The sequence below is a fragment of the Pelmatolapia mariae genome, linkage group LG2 (assembly GCF_036321145.2).
Source record: "Pelmatolapia mariae isolate MD_Pm_ZW linkage group LG2, Pm_UMD_F_2, whole genome shotgun sequence".
Taxonomy (NCBI): Eukaryota; Metazoa; Chordata; class Actinopteri; order Cichliformes; family Cichlidae; genus Pelmatolapia; species Pelmatolapia mariae.
In genome coordinates, this window is record NC_086228.1 from 33,939,610 (window position 1) to 33,957,078 (window position 17,469).

General features: G+C 41.7%; 1 protein-coding gene across 1 annotated transcript in view; it reads left to right on the forward strand.

Annotated features, from left to right (window-relative positions):
• Positions 1-17,469, forward strand: part of tenm1 (teneurin transmembrane protein 1) — a 189,024-nt gene that overhangs the window by 122,506 nt on the left and 49,049 nt on the right. The window contains exons 19-22 of the mRNA XM_063499046.1: positions 5,424-5,567; positions 6,276-6,528; positions 7,301-7,321; positions 16,394-16,626. Of these exons, the coding sequence (XP_063355116.1) occupies positions 5,424-5,567; positions 6,276-6,528; positions 7,301-7,321; positions 16,394-16,626 (651 nt within the window). The remainder of the gene's footprint in view (positions 1-5,423; positions 5,568-6,275; positions 6,529-7,300; positions 7,322-16,393; positions 16,627-17,469) is intronic.

Genomic DNA, 17,469 nt, shown 5'->3' on the forward strand with positions numbered 1-17,469 from the left:
TACCTCGCTCCTGTTTTCCTCTGCCCTTCATTGTTTTTGTCTTCTCTACCCATGTTCTCCCCTGATCCTCCCCTCTCTATAGTTCCTCGTGCTATGTTGGTGCAAAGACACAGACGAGCACGGTCTCTCGCGCACACACACACTTCCTGCGATACGTCTGTGCATGCACACACACCCATGTGCCACAGAGAGCCAGAGAAAGGGAGATCATGCTCTGTTTGCTGGGGTGAACACATTGCCTGAGGCTTCGGCAGTGGGGAATGAAAGCTTTCACCTGTGAGATATTGAGTGTGCATTTATGGACTATAGTGTGCATGCGTATTGTTTGCGAGCGAGTGTGTGTTCTCGCGCTGAGGCTTGTATCGTTTCTTGTAATATAGCTAGAGTAATATTCGGTTGTGAAGCAGTTCTCCAAACACTGACACTTTCCCTTTGAGATTGCTTCGCCTGTTTTGTCCTGGAAAAAGCTTTGTTCTTCATATTAAGTCAGTTTTATTGTAGGTTTGGTTTTTTTTTTAAAGAAAACAGAAAAATGTTCCTATTTACAGAAATGTATTCATGGCAACTTTTAATACATTTTACAAAGGCTGGAATGCTTTCCAGGTTGTCAAACAGGCTTTTGAAGAGGGAATGCAATGTACCTTCAAGGGTCAAAACACGCACAATGCAAATATGTGTGCTTTGGGGTTTTTTAGAAAGGTTTTTTTTTGTGAAGAATATATTTAGCTTTGCATTTTCCGATCCCTCTCACTTCTCTTTCTGTCCTTTAAGCCTGACCTTAAACCTAAGATTACAAGCCTAACTGAGCTTAAGGCAGATAAAATTGAAACAAATGGACTTTTTGAATGAAAACCAAAGCGAGAGTTCCTAGGCTCTAAGAACTTTTGTCCAACACTATAAGGTTTCTTTTTCTCTTCCATGATCCCCAGTGCCCCAAATTACAGATTATTTTCTCTCCCCAATCACCTTATCGATCGTTCCCTCCGACTCGGAGATTTAAGTCGGCCACGTGTGTCTGCTGAGAGTTTCTCTCCGCGTTAATGGGAATCTCCTGAGTTTCTGCATAATGCGAGCGCCCCTACTTACGTATTCCGGAATCTCATCTGATCTTTATGCTGACTTTGCCGCATGGTTTCCCTTGAGCGCCCGTCAGTTCACAGGCATGTTGGTCTACAGTGAAGTTAAAAGAGATCAGTGCCAACAGTGATTGACAACGACAACTGTTCTTCTCCAGCTTTTGTGTAGATGTGTCAACCTAACCTTACTCTACAGTATATCATTATATTCATTTAAGAACACTGTATCATCTTAAAATGTGCTCTGTACTGAACCCCTGCAGCTTTAAAGCATCTTGTGGTTAAGTAAGGAAGATAGAACGGCTTTTTCTTTCGTGTTTGCTTGGCTACAGCAGCGAGGTACCAAACACAGTAATGCCCATCACTCACTCAGAGCAGTTTAACACTGAATATGATATTCTTGTATGATTTACCATAATCATACTGATAATAGGGGATTATCAACTAATGCTAGCACTGGCTATCAGGTACGTCCATAATTCAATGTGATTTTAATTTGACTGCTTATTTTGGCTAATAGAATAAAGGTGTGCTAATACATCTGTGCTGCATCCATGCAACTTCATGAAATGTGTAAGACAACCAAACACTAAACAAAATTAAAAGGAATCCAACTGCCATTTAGATAGTTACCTATAGTGTATTAGAGTGGCATTTATGTAATGCTGTTCCAGTTTTACTCACCTCTCAAGCTAAATTTAACCATGCATTCATACAGCACTATACACTTCTCATATCCATGAACAATTTAGAATCACCAGTTAGCCAAACATGCTAATGTTTGGACTGTGGGAGGAAGCCAGAGCGCTCAGATGAAACACATGCAGGCACAGAGAGAGCATGCAAGCTCCACAGCCGGAGTTCAAACCTGGATCCTTCTTACTGTCTGACAACAGTGCAAACCGAAGCTCAATCCTGCCTTAATATGGGTAGGTAAATATGCATTTAAAATCAGATGCATTTAGCTGTGAAAGCCAGATATTTAATAATGAAAGGGACAATGAGTGTTACCTAGACTTAGAATGACCAGCTGGATGGAAACATGATTACTAATGAATTATAAAATAGCTGTTTCTGCTGGATTGTAACTCAAAAATGTTTACCATCACAGTTTTATTAGTAGATAATTTGCCCGTCCCAGTGTGTTTGCATTTTGTTCTAAATCATTTTCACCTAATTTCACCTTTTCCTATGCTGTGTTCTGTATAGTGTTATTGTACAGAACACTGCACATTATCGTGGCACGGTGGCATAATGGTTAGCCCACATTTACCTCAGTTACCTAACAGACCTTCTCGATGTGTATAGCCCCAAGAGATCACTCAGATCCTCTAACCAACTGCTCTTAGTGCAACAAAGGCCCCGACGAAAGACTACAGGGCACCGAGCTTTTGCAATTGCCGCACCCAGACTCTGGAATAATCTTCCTGTCGATGTTCGCATGTCAGATTCCATTCAATCGTTTAAATCACGCTTAAAAACTCACCTGTTCCATCTAGTTTTTGAAGCAAATTAGTTTGGACTTCCACCTGGTCTGCATTTGTGTTATGTAACTGTAAATGTCACTGTAACTGTAACTATAATTGTTTTTAATTGTTTTTAACTGTTTTTGTTGCCTTTTGTTGTAATCTGCTTTGCTGCCTTGTGTGAAGCACTTTGATGGACACTGTCCTTTTTAAATGTGCTTTAGAAGTAAAATATTGATTGATTGACAGTCTCACAGAAACAAGGTTCCAAATTAGAGCCCGGGCTGTGGGGTTTGCATGTTCTCTCTGCACATGTGTGGATTTATTGAGGGTACTTTGGCGTGCATGTTAGGTTAATTGGTGTTTCTAAATTGACACTGTACTCTGTGTCAGACTCAAAGCGTGCTACATAATGCTACAGTCACACTACGTAAAACAGTGCTGCATCCAAAACTGCAAGAAGACAGAGTCGGTCTGCCATCAGTCTGGGTCACGTTGGCAATAACATACGATTAGTTTGTCATATTAGTGAAACTAATTGCGATAAATCAGGGAAAATCACAAACCTCTTGCCATCTGCACCAGAGGTGTAGAGCTAAACTTGTCTGCCAGCGGTAGAGTGGCCACTTGGAAACACTAGGATATTTCTCATTGGCCTGGGGGTCCTTTTGGCCGGACACAGCAAAATCCACACATAAGGCATGACTCTCTGAGCCACAGACTCAGCCAGGCTTACAAAAAAGGGAAAACTTAGAATTTACACATGTATAAACATACAAAAACGCACAGCTTGGTCATTTTAGTAATGACCAACGTTTTACAAAGGGCAGTGCAAATTTGTGGCTTAAAAATCACAGTGTAAGCACAGGTTTTACACACATGTTTCTCTCTTAAAACATTTTGGCAGTTCAGATAAATGAGAGGAGGCTGACGGAGAATCGATATGTTTACGATATATGAGGATGAACTCTTTCTGACAGACATTGCTGGGGACTGTGTGTGGACCTGAGGACTGAAACACAAGTAGAGTCCAGGATTAATCCAGAGAAAACTATTCCTCCATAGAAACCGGAAGTACGTGTGTAACAACTGATATGCACCATGTGCAGAAGAACAAAAAAAACCATTATTTCCCATCTGATCCCGAGCTGTCTGTGTGAAGATACTGTTACTAAGCCAGGTGTGTAAATGTGCACATCCCTCTGGGTGTTTCTGCAGGCTGTGTGAAACTGTAGGTCCTTATTAAAGTCAGTGTTACGTACAGGCATGTGGTATTATATACCAGTAGATTATATGACATTATGTGATGAAGGGAAGTTAAAGAAAGAAAACTGAGAGTTGGTCTGTGTGTGCACTGCTGAGATGCAGACATGCAGAGAGTTGTTTTCATTGTGTACTGATCATGGTGTAGAAATGCTGCTAAAAGCCTTGAAACATTATTTCCTTAGGGATTAATAAAGTATTTTGATTCTGATTGTGCAATACAAAGATGTATGTTTGTATGCATCTTGCATTAGAATTGTTACTTCCTCCTCCTCCAGCTTCAGTAATTATTGCCGAGCAGGAATATGTGGGGCTCGGTTGTAAACACTCAGAGCGAGGACTGAGTAAAGAGTGCCAGGACAGTGCCAAAGTTTTGGCGCTGCACTCACAGGTTTGAGCCATCCACTCCACACTCCTTCTGATAACATCTCCCCCTCTAATTCCAAGTAAATGAGAACTCCTCGCAGCAAGGTGCAAAGTAAGACATGTGCAGCTTGCAGTAAATTGCCTGCCACAAGTCTTAGTAACTCACATTTCTGTGATTTATTATGTTGTATCCTCACTTGGAGAAATAAATGGTGGAGCAAAAGAACTGCACTGATTACGTGCTGGCAATCTGCATTTACAGATTGAACGGTGAGTATTTGCAAACATTCTGCAATCTGTCTGAGAGCGATTGCAGTCAGCACGATAGTCGCAAGGATTTTGTTGTCCTATTTTTGCTGTAGTGTGAGCCATGCTTAAATACAAGTACACATTAAGTTGATTATGAGAGAACCATTTTACAGTTTCTGCTTCAGCAACGGCATATTTCTGCAAATACTTTTACAGGTGGTCTTGTTTATCATAGGACATCGTACAGCTTTAAAGCTATGGAGCTATTTTCAGAGTGACTATAGGCATACAGTGACTGGAATGTGTGAAAGAAAAGGCAGCAGAAAGTTGCCATTAAAATTGTAATGAAGCACTTGCTTAATTAGGTAAATGTATTGCTTGTGTGTTTATTTTTTCCACCTCTAATGACTCATGTGCATGGGCTTCTTTCCTTCGGTGTGTGCAAGCGCGCCTGATTACACACTGCAGAATGACATGTATGTAAGTATGTTTGCGTGTTTACTTTGAAAGCTCCTGCAGCTTGGTCACCTGCTGCCTTTAAACATATTCCAAGTGGCAAATTAGTGCCGAAACATATTTAATCCTGCCAAGCCAAAAAAGAAAAAACAAAATCTGTTGATAGTTGTTAGTTGTAGTGGGAAGCTGCACAGCGTATCATTACAACTAAGAGGCCAAGCAGCTAATTCTAGGGCTCCTTCATGAAGCCGTACTCCTTCTGATTACGCCCCCACTCCTCACTGATCTCTCTCAAACACAAACACTGATGAGGTCTCCCTACAGGCCTTTTATCTATCTCACCACTCGATACAATATAGCTTTGAGAAAGATATGGGGAAACATGTGTGTGCTTTGCCTTGTTTTCAGGCTCTGTTCAGATACAAGCGCGTGCAGTCATTCTGCGCCACGTGGTGCAGCGTTAAGCACAGTCGGTCTGCAGCACATAGGAATTGCACGCTACTGCTTAATGTTAAGCTCTCGATGTGTGCACATGTTTCTGTTCCAGTGGCAGTCGGCTATGAGTATGAAGTGTGTCCCGGTGTTATCCACTGGGAAAGAAGGACCGCTCTGATGCAGGGATTTGAACTGGTCCCCTCTGACCTTGGAGGATGGTCTCTGGACAAACACCACGCCCTTAACATTCGCAGCGGTGAGTTTATCCGCTTGTTTTTGGTGCTTGGAGGCTGGCTGCGTTTTTAAAGCCACAAACTGAATTGGAGAAACTTGAATTCAATTCAAATTAGTTTTGTCTTTTATGAAAGAAAAAATTGATGTTTTTTGCTTTCTTTGACATTGAAATAAATAAGAACCACTGTGTTACTTCTTTTAAGTTATGTGTTGATAGTCTAGACAGACTACATGAAATGATACAGAGCTTAGAAGTCCAAGATGTCCTTGAAGTAAGGACATCAAAACGCTGTAGTCTGGGTGACTCAGCTACAATGTGCCGTTATTGCCATTAAAGCTGCTCAGAAAGTGGTTTGAGATATATCAAATTTTTATTTTCTCACACAAAAAATCTTAATTTGTTACTTGTTAAGAGTTAGGCACACAGAAGAGGTTGGTCCAGATTGAAACGAGTCCAAAAAGTCAGACTGACAAAATTTTGGTCGGTGCAACGGAGTGAAAAACATCGCCCTTTCCCAAAACTCTTTTACCCCCTTAAATCCGGCGTGATGAGTTCAAAGGAAAACAAAAAAGACAGACCCCAAATCTGACAAGTGAAAGAACTGAAACTATTCTTACTTTGGAAAATTGTTGCATTCATAAATGATTTCAGCAACATTAGCATGCACCCACTGATAGGAAGTACACTTAAAGGGCCTTTCATGTCACTTTTGCATTCCTCTCTCCCCAGGAATCCTTCACAAAGGGAATGGAGAAAACGTCTTCCTGTCCCAGCAGCCCCCTGTTATCGGCACCGTGATGGGGAACGGCTTCTATCGGAGCGTCCCGTGTGGCCCGAGCTGCAGCGGCGCGGCGCGGGACATGATGCTGTTTGCCCCCGTGGCGCTGGCTAGCGGCCCCGACGGCTCTCTCTACGTGGGGGACTTTAACTTCATTCGCAGGGTCCACCCAGACGGATACACCAGAACCATACTGGAACTCAAGTGAGAGCAATGATCTTGTTGGGTGTGCTCGTGATAAGACCGCTTTTGGTAGGGATCTCTCGCAGTAGGAAGCAGTGGGATTTGGCGCATCGGATTCACTCGAACACAATGTGAAATAAAAAATTAGCTCAGCTGATACGGGTTAGCATGGCATTAGCTGCGGATGGGATCTGCAGCTGCGATCTATTTGATCTCGGTGGAATTCTTTCTGAAGTTCGTCTTCATGCAGAAGGAGGAGCGTGTGAGGTTTAGAGATCACAGACTCTAATCTACCTCTTTAGGATGCGAGAGAAGCTGAAAGTCTCTGCTGAGAGACAAAGATACGTTTTTTTTCTTCTCCTTCTTTTTTTTTTCCTCTGGATTATGACGATGATATCTCCTACTGTGCTGCAGGCATTACATTCTCTCATTTCTGTATTTTTTCAAGCGTAGAATCTCAATGGGATTGCACAGTCATTTGTCCTGTAGACTGTTCTCCTTATGTATCTTTACTCTCATTCACTGTTTTTATTCTATGTCTGACTAATATTTCTGGTTCAGGCAGAGGTTTCCTCTGGGAGGAAACACCCCAACCCTCCAAAAACGGCTTCTTGTTTAGGTTAATATTAAATGTGAAACAATACAACTGTCTAAAGCAACCCCAATTTCACTTTATGGGGAGAAAATTTAGCAGCCTATGAAATTCTGAGGGCCTCTCGTTAGCCTCATAAATAATTGTTTTTACTTTCTCTTCTCTCCCCTTTTGAAACGCTCCTTTATGGCTTGTTATCAGGAACCGGGATACCAGACACAGGTGAGAAGTGGTGATTTACACCTCCTTTATATACCTGCACAAATGTGTGTCGAGGGAATAGACAGTTGCAAAACGCCCCGCAGAGCTTTAACTTTGTTTGTTTGCCTCCTTTTAAATTGCATTGACCCACCTTCACCTGGAACACGCGCATGCGGGTTCTGCACACGCTCCGAACACAGTTAGATCTATGAATGTCTCATTTAAATTTCACTAGGTGATATTAAAATTTGTACGCTGGACTGCAGCCAAAATGTCAAGGATTTCATTTTTTTTAGAGGATTACTGAAAGTCTGTTTGGAGGATGCCTCGGTTCATTCATTTCCCGAGCCAGACCAAAAGGCCCGAGGCCGGGAGTGGCCTCAACGTCGCCCCGGTCTCAAGCCTCTGTGATGCTGTGAGCGCTGTACGCTATGTTTGACAGAAGATTAGACAGATGTTATAGGGTTTCTGTGCGTGCACGTGTGTTGTGATGCTTGCATCTGTGCATGCACTGCTATCGTGGGTTGTACTGAGCCGATTGTGTGTGTGTGTGTTTGTGCTCGTGGGTGTTTGTGGAAGAGCAAGAGAGGGTTTATCCAATTTCAAAAACCCTGACTATTTTTCACGATACTGTGCCAAAATTTGAAACCGTGCAGAACTGATAATATGATTGCGATGTATTTTGTGGGTGGGTAGGAACAAATGTCAAAAAAATATATAAATATGCAAACCATTGGTAGTTTTCTACTGTAAAGCCATGTAGCCAGTGTTTCCCATCTGGAGCCGCTTTACCTCAGTGGAGTACTTCTGCATTTGGCATGTGGAGAGATTGTTGAGTAGCTCTGGAAATTTAAATAAAAAGAAACAGGAGAAGCAGAAAAGCTGACACAAGTGAGGTAGAGAAGGAAAGGAGGCGGTGGAGGTGTGTTGCCTTGAGATCGGCCAATCTGCTGGGATTGTAGCTGAACTCGACTTTGTGACCCACCTGAACTTACAGTATGCTCTGTTAAGCTGAAATAGATGCCAAAAAATGAATAAATAGCTGTCTTTGTTAGGCATTTAGCCATAAGTAGCTGAATAAATGTTTCAGACTGCTTAAAAATAATAGCTGAAGAAGAAAGCTTAATATGTAATGGATAAACGGTCTTAGATGTATAAAATATTTGGGCTATTGTTGTAGCATAAATGCAGATTTTTCAAAAAAAATCAGCTAAAACTTTGCTTGAAAGAATCCACTAATATATATATTATTAACAGAAAATTTGATCCCAGCCTGAAATAAATTCAAATGAACGCATTTACAAGATCATGGGTTGTGTTAGTGAAGGAGTATTTGAGTAAATCTGGCTAGCGTGTCAGATAAAACGCAATAACGAGATTTGGAGCCTATACTGCATGAGCTGGATTCTTCTGAAGGCACTTCGGGTGGTGTTTCCTTACCCTGGAGGCTTCTCTTTTAGCTTCTGCTCCCTTCTTTTCCTCCACAGCAGCTTTTTACTGTTAGCAGCATGTTAGAGTTTCTCCTTTATTCTGTGCTATTGTTCTCCTAAGTCAAATACATTAATTATTCATCCATATTCAGCTTTCAAAGCTTTTCACTATGCATTCTTGCCAGCAAAGTGCCGATCAGCCAAAAGGGCTTCAAAACAAGGTGCTCTCTGAGGGGAAGACGGTATGGGAAGTGCTCAACATGAAACCGCTGTCTATTCTTTCCCCCCCTTTAAGAGTCGGAGCGAGGAGTTAAGCAAACAGGGGAGGAAGTCCTCTACAATATTATCTGAGAGCCCAGACGGTCGATTTAGAGAGACAGTCAGGAACCGCTAGATCACTGTGTCTATCAACTCTGATCACTGTTTTGTTATTGCGTGCGGTGGGAACGAGCAAGGCTGGAGTGGGATTGTTTGTGCTCCGGTTGTTATTGTTGTTCATTTTCCTTCCACTGGAGGAAAGCATTCGGAGCTATGAGCATCTAATTGAGGAAAAGACAGGTGAAGCGATTTGTAATCAGTCATATACAGCGCGCGATGCTCACGCTAGCTTCAAGAGGCCCGGCAAATACGATGCGCCGCACGCCGAGCAGTGGCACATTTTGAATCTCGGTGAATATAACTCTCTTAGGATCGAGTTTAAATTATGTATGTGCAGTTCAGCGCTGAGCTCTGTAAACAGTTATGCACTTAATGGACTAGATGACTGACAGCATGCCTGCCGATGTTGCTGTTTTTGTTTTTTTCTCTCTTCTGGGCATTGAGAAGGTTCAGTAAGTAAGTATTCTTCTTTAAAAGAAAAGGATATTTAGGGTACAAAGGCTGTCCAAAGCAAACTGGAAATCATAAGGACACGCTGGCTACAAAAAAAAAGAAAAAATGAAAAGGTTTGCAGCCCCGTAAAAATATTTTAATTGAGCACGAGCGTGACAACAGAAATATTTGTTTTGACATTGTAATTTTCCTCGCAGGACATTTTTTTTTATTGAATAGCTGCCGAAGAAAGGAGGAAAAAAGGAACCTTTAACAGAGTGTCTTCAAGTTTAATTGGCAGGAAGCCTTTGACCAGACCCAGCTGACATTGGATTTCATGCTACAAAAGTAATTGCCCGGAACTCAGTTAGTTACAGTGTTCAAAGTGCAAAATTTAAATTCCCTCTCACTTTTTTGATCACTGTGTTCAAGTCTTAATAATAATTCAACACAATGCAACACAATAGCATGACAGTATCAAAGGTTTTATGTAATTAATGAACTGTGGACTATATGTGGAGAAACAAGTCACATCTTGCCTGCACAGCTGCTTGCCCACACTGTTGGAATTCATCCGACACAAAGGACAGTATGCAGCTTGCAGGAAGCGTAAGGGCCAATAAAGTCAGTTGTGCAAATGTTTGGCTCAGGCTTTGAGGAGAAAAGGACAATTTCTTATAAGCAGTAGGACATGTACATGACGCCGCACGGAGGTATTTCTTCCTGTGCAACATGCTGTCTATTTGAGACTCTCAGTGAATCAGTTCCAAGGCTTTTGTCCACTTTTCATCAAGCAACAATAACAACAACAATAACAACGGGCAGTTGTTTGTCCCCATGACTCATTCAGCTGAGGTCAGATTTGCCTGGGTTTAATTTTGGACCTTTGTTGCACTCCTTGTTATTGTTCCCTCTTATTTTCTGTTGGGTCAGAGCTTTTTTTTTATGCCGTACTGCGGTCCACTGAAAGGCCATGAAGTTAACAGAAAAGATGATCCTGTATATACTTCTAAAAAAAATGAAAGGACCACTTTTTCATCAGAGTAGAGCTTTAAGTTGATTAAGCTTCTGGGATATTGATTTGGTCAGTTAAATAGCAGAGGGGGTTGTTAATCAGTTTCAGCTGCTTTGGCGTTGATTAAATTAACAACAGGTGCACTAGAGGAGCAACAAGGAGACAACCCCCAAAACAGGAATGGTTTTATACATTTTTCCCATGTCAGTACTCATCTGACGGGTTTTTCTCTAGTTTTGTATTTGAAAAGTGTCTGTGTCACCACTGGTAGCATGAGGTGATACCTGGACACTACAGATGTAGTCCAACTCCACCAGGATGGCACAAAGGTTTGCTGTGTCTCCCTTCAGGGCTGTAGAAGGTCCTTTACCCACCGCTTTTCCCAAGTAGGAACAGGATGAGCACCCCCAGAGCTACAAACTCACCTCCAGTGAGCGAGTCTGGCTAAACAATCAGAAAAAGACTTCATGACGGTGGAATGAGGGACCAATGCCCTCTAGTGGGCCCTGTGCTCACTGGTTGGCACTGTGGAGCTTGATTGAAATTTGCCATAGAATACCAGAATTGGCAGGTCCACCACTGGTGCTCTGTGCTGTCCCCAGGTTCACCCTGAGTGTGTGTGACAGACATGAAAGGGTCTGGAGAAGCAGTGGAGACATTATGCTGCCTATAACATAGTTTAGCATGATGGTGGGGGGTCAGTGATGGTCTGGGGAGGCATATCCATGCAGAGACACACAGACTTCTGCAGGCTAGTCAATGACTGCCATTAGCTATCAGGAAGAACTCCTTTGACTTATTGTCAGATTCTACACTGGTTCAGTGGGTCCTGGCTTCTTCCTGGTGCACAATGATGGCCGGTCTCATGTGGTGAGAGTATGCAGAGAGTTCCTGGAGGATGAAGGAATTGACTACCCCCCATGCTCGCGTGACCTAAATCTAATAGAACACCTCTGTTTCAGTCCATCTGAAGCTGCCAGGAGCTCGGTGATGCCCTGGTCCAGATCTTGGAGGAGATCCCCCCCTGACACGATCCATCGTCTCATTAAGAGCATGTCTCTGTGTTGTCAGGCTTGAATTACAAGCACCTGGCACCCATACAAACTACTGAGTACCATTTTGAGTTGCTGCAATGAAATTTCATCAAAATGAACTATTTATTAAATAGCACAACAACAGTCGCCTCGAAGCCTCGCCACATCATTCTTTCACTTCGATTTTTGGGCTGTCTTTGAATTGAGCCCTCTGTAGGTTGATGATTTTCATTCTCATCAAACAATGTGACATCCATCCATTCTAGCACACTACTCAGTTCATATCAGTTTTTCCCCCATTGAGCTCTGATGTGTTTTCAAAGTGTTCCTTTAATTGTTTTAAGCAGTCTGTTTGACATCAGGTCATTTTCACATTATTGTTTTTGTAACCAAAGTGTCTCAACTCAAAAATATCATACACTGACGCAGCTGTTGGAAAGATTTCCACATGCAAGGATTATGCTGTTCCCCTCCTTATGCAGCCTGCGCATACATTTATACATAAGGCTTCTTATCGCTGCCTGACATGTGGATACAATTCTGCTGACAAATATATATATGTGACACTATAAAATGTTAGCAAAAACATCCTTGTGGCTTTATTGTAGGCAGTTGTAGGTTTGCTGTTTTTATACTTAGTATTATACAGGCGTGCCATTGAAAACAGAAAAAAGAGGCACTGACATCGGTTCTTCTTTACTTCGTTATCAATGAAAGCCAGTTTAAGTTAATGTAACTGGTGTGGCCCAGAGCATGTCCTTTCACCTCAGTGAAGGAAGAATCCATTAATACATTTCATACTGGAGTTGTTGCTAAAGGGTTTTTTTTTAAATGGCCTGTGCAAAGTTATTGTAAATTATTGTTAAGTCATTAAAATAAGTATATTTTTTATTTGCTGTCATAAATTTTTATTACAAGTGTCTGTCCATCCACTCATTGGATAGCTCAGTGGTTGTCTTTTAGGCCAGCACGCCCTCTTTACTGAATCCAAATCCCTAAAATATAGACTAATTAACATCCCTGAATGTTAATAGTGGGACTACCTAATAGTGTGACTACTACTTATTTATTATAAATTCATTATATTTTCATTATTCAGTTATTTTTATTAGTAATGTTAATATTGTTTGATATCCTGGGGAAAAAAGCAATGTTATTGCCAAATAACTGATTTAATTTAGCTGGAATATTGTTTGACATATGGAAAGAAATTATTTCAACAGTTAGAAATTTTACATTCAAATTTTAATTACATCCTGTTATTGATCACGAGCAGCAGCATAACCAACCATGCCAAACAAGAAGCATTTAATTGTTCCAGATCACCGAAGCAAGGGAAAAAAGTCAGAAGCAACAACAAAAAAAAAAAAGAACCCCAGAAGGATTTAAGCTTAACTTTCAAAGCAAATAAGCTAAATTGCTTTAAAGTTGGCGTGAGCCCTGTGCCTGGTGGTTCTTTGCCAGCTCTTTTCTTTTTTTTTCACTGCGGGTTGCAGAGAAGTTAGTTTTATCCATAGTGCGCCTGAGGCCATCGAGTCCAAGCGATTGCTGTACTTGGACTGCATGTAGAGGAGCTGGCCGAATCTCTGCTCAACAAGATATGTTGTTTGGACAGCAAGAAGAAACAGGCCAGTCGTCTTCCAAAGAGCTGCATAACACAGGGCATGCTGACCTTACAGTTCCTTTTATTCACACATTCAAAGGGTTTTAGCAAGAACTTTCAGACTGAGCAGCAGTGCAAGTTTGCCCGGCTCCACTGGAACTACGGCAGGCTGCTGACCGAGCTTGTCAGGGGTCTTAGTTTTGGTTTTAGACCAGAGCTATCAGTTTTGTTTTGGGGTTTTTTGTATTTGTAAATCAGGATCCTGCATCACAGGATGGTGGGAGGAAGCAAGTGAAAACCCACACAGTCACAGGAAGAAGCCAAAAGCGAGCCACGAGTGCGAGCCACCTCCACCGCTGTGCTGCCCCATCGTGGGTTTCTTCATTCTTATAAGCAGTTCAACCGGGTTTTATATGAGGAAAGTACTTTGGTGCTGTTATTGCACTGAACACAGACGTGCGAGTTGTCTGAGAGGATAAGCCCGACGCTCCTGTGACCACAGCTGCTAGTGTTATTAGGAGTTGATTCATGGGGCTGTAGGCAACCTCTCTGTGTGAGGCTGCAAGAGGAATGCCCAAATTGACCAGAAGAAAAGTTTCACTGAGTTAAAAAAAGAAAGAAAAAGGGGAAACTTCAAAACAGAGACAAATTCCAAGAGCTTTCTAAATGATTGTAAGCTCTATTGAAGAAGGCAAAGGGAGGTCCAGCTTTTGGAAGTCAAACATAAAAACTGGTGTTTAGTTAACTCTGTGAGGTCGACTTTACTCTAGCCCTATTTTTTATTTTGGGAGGATGGGGGATGTTCGGTTGCTCTTCTGAGTTTCCTATTCTTCTCTCTTTTTTAAAAAATAGTAGGCATAACATTAGAGCTAGGGTCGATTAGACCTCAGATAACAGCAAAAAGGGTTTCTTGTCCCTCATAAACACGAAGCAATAATTGTAAGTATAATCAAAGGTTTATTAACCAAATTCCAAGAGCTTTCTAAATGATTGTAACGTTAAATGTAACATTTTACATTACACTTTTGTTACAAAATTACAAGTATTTAAGTCCATAATGTAATTATACGAATCTATTTACATGAAATTAAATGGTACCGGTTACATGGTTACATACATGTAATCAGATTACTTAAAATCAACATTTTGAGCATGATTTTTTTTTTTTGAGTGCAGGGTTGTAAAAGTAAAAAGTGCTGGGAGACTCGCTGTAATGCTGGGAGAACGTCCTTTGAACACATCAAACTAATTCCGAGCTTTTTGATACGGCGCACGAGTTCAGTGTTCAGAAGAAAAAAACGCCACCGGAAAACACAACCCCCTTCTCACACGTTTAAGATGTACTCGCACTAAGTATGGCTGCTGAAGCATGATTGTTGTGTGTGTATGTCCCCAAAAACCCCTGCTGATCGACTCTCGTATTACTCTTTCCCTCTCTCGCTCTTTCTTTTCGATCACACATGCTTTCAAATCGTGCTCCTTGAGTCATTCTGTGACTCAATTAGGGAAGGGGTGACACGTTGTCCTCACACTAGCTTGTTAATTACTTAAGAAAATGTTCACAAAGACATCTGTTGTTGAGAAAGCGTTAGAAATCCATGCGCAGCGTGCACAAGTCCAAATGAGCTGCACCCAGGTCCAATTCTTCCAGCGAGCTGGGGAACAGTTTGCTTAATCGCTAATCAGACAAACTGGACTTGGGGGCAAAGGAGCCTGGTGCGACGCCTCCTGTAGCTGTGTTTTAGAATCAGCCTGCTTTGCTGCGCCTGGCAGAGGGTCGAATCTGTGCTTATCAAAGGCATTTTAGAGCGAGACGCGCTGCCTGGTGTCAGAGAGCTCCGTTTCAGTCGTAGGTCGCGGCTCCTCCGACAGGATGAGAGCCCAAAACACACGTTTAAAAGCACCCAAGAAACACAGGGCCATTTGAAGTGGTCAGCTGTGTAATCTTAATCCAACTGAATATTTATGGAAAGAACTGAGACGCACTGTTGGGATAAAAGCAGCCATAAACCTGAAGGAAGTGCAGTCGTTTGGCTAAGAAGTTGCTGGAAGTCGCATTAAGAGTGATCCTTTTCTCAGTGATTGTATTAGTTACAGTGATTTTTTTTTATTTAAGTGAATTCAGAGAAGGGCATTTGTTCTACAAACAATAAAAATCATGTCGAGTGAAAGGAAAATATCAGTTTATTTTTAAGCAGACAAGGTCTCTGATTAGGATGTAAGAGTCATGTAAGTTCAGTTTTACATCATCAGTGTTTTTACGTCTTGTTGTTGTTTGTGTGGACAGATCAGCACTAAAAGGAGGAATTACTTATCTTGATGCAGTGTTACGTCTCCGCGAATTTAGTCTGCAGTCTGTTCATTACAAGGATAATGTGTAGCTCGTTACAAAAGAGAGTTATCTCTGGATACAGTGGTGCCACTTTCCTTTTTAACAGGATTTCTGTCCTTATAAAAAAGGGTTTACAGTAGCTCAGGAGGAATTTGTACTGTTTTTCTCTACAGTCTAACTAAACCCACTGGTTGTTTGTTCTTATGCTCTGAAAGGACCCATGTAAATGCTTTTGAAACAGGAGTAAGGAGTGGTTCCATCTGTTCAGCTTTCACTTCATTTTACCGTAGGTAAGCTGTGGTGTCTTTACCGCTAGCTTACAGCAGGGAAAACATCATGATTTGGGTTAAAATCCACTTTCTACAATGATAAATGCATATGCGAAAGCTCCACTCTGGCCCCAAATGTAAAGAAAAAAAAGAAAACATACTGTGCAACATGTTGACATTTTGAATTCATAACCATATTAAGAATGTCCCTAACATACACAGTGCTAAAAATAAGATTATCACTCAGGACTACTCTTCAGCTGCAGTGGCTGTGGCCATCTGTACTATGTAAATTAGAAGGCATTAATCTTGTTGCTTCGGCACAGGCGCAAATTTACTCCAGGAGTCTCACAGTGATGCTATTCACTGGGATGACCTAATTGCCTCTAAATACCTATACTTCAAGTGACGGTGTTGTCTAGGCAGGAGTATGGAGGTGTAGTATAATTTTGCAAAACTAGGCTAGTGTCTCAGTCAGTGTCACTTTGAACTGCAGTGTAATAAATACAACACCGGGCAAGCAAGAAACAAAAGAAAGTAGCATGCACAGCTTCACTGTATAACCTGTTTCAACTAACTTTGTCCACCTTGTCTCACTAGCACCAGCCCTGCCCACAAGTACTATCTGGCCATGGACCCGAGGGGGGAAGTTCTGTATGTGTCTGACACCAGCAGTCGCAGAGTTTACAGGGTGAGGAACCTCGGGCAGCCAAAAGATCCATCTCGCAATCTGGAGGTAGTTGCTGGGACGGGGGAGCAGTGTCTACCTTTTGACCAGAGCCACTGTGGAGAGGGCAGGAAGGCCACGGAAGCTGCACTCAATAACCCTCGAGGTAGGACAGCCTTCAGCCCTCCAGGTGAATATTTACAGATCTGTTGGTCGGTACACACGGATCGGTTTGGCAATATGTGGTGCATTTAGCTGGAGTTGTTGCCTTTGGCTAGAAAAACAGCCGTAAATATCAGGATTTTGATATTGAGGCGGCTTGTTACGCACCCACATTTTCTGCGGACTGATTGTGCTTCAGCACATCTCACCGTTCAGTTTCATTCCAGTGTGTTAACTATCAGGATTGAGATCATTATAGGATACAAAGCTTCTATGACAATCTCAAAAAGCCACACTGATAACATTGGAACAGTGATACTCTGTGTGCTTTAAACATCTTTGGTTCAATATCCATGTGAGAGAGTGATAGCATCTTTTTAAAATCATAATATTGATAAAAAGGCCTTAGACACTTTATCATGCTTTCATTACTATACTGATAAATCCATTTCAGTCGGATGCTTTTTCACAATATATTGAGTTATTGATTATTTAGATATTATATATTAAGTATGAGTGATGCTGCAGAGCTAAAAAAAACTATAAAAGCATGTATGCTTAAGAAGACAGCGTGGTGAGCTCTTGTTATGGAAAGTAAGTGACTCTCAAATCATTGTACCAGCAGGAAGCTGCAGCCACAGTGAAGTGCATGCAAACGGGGCTGATTAACTCACTGAAAACAGCCACAGAACATTGAAAATTCAGCGTAACAACGATCCAAATGTTGTGCACCGCTGCCTCGGAAAAAGGTCATAAAGACCCGGTTCATGCCGTGTTATTATGGTTTCTTTCTGCCTTTCCTCATCACTGTAGAGCTGGCCAGGACAGTAAAGGCTAATTACAAGCT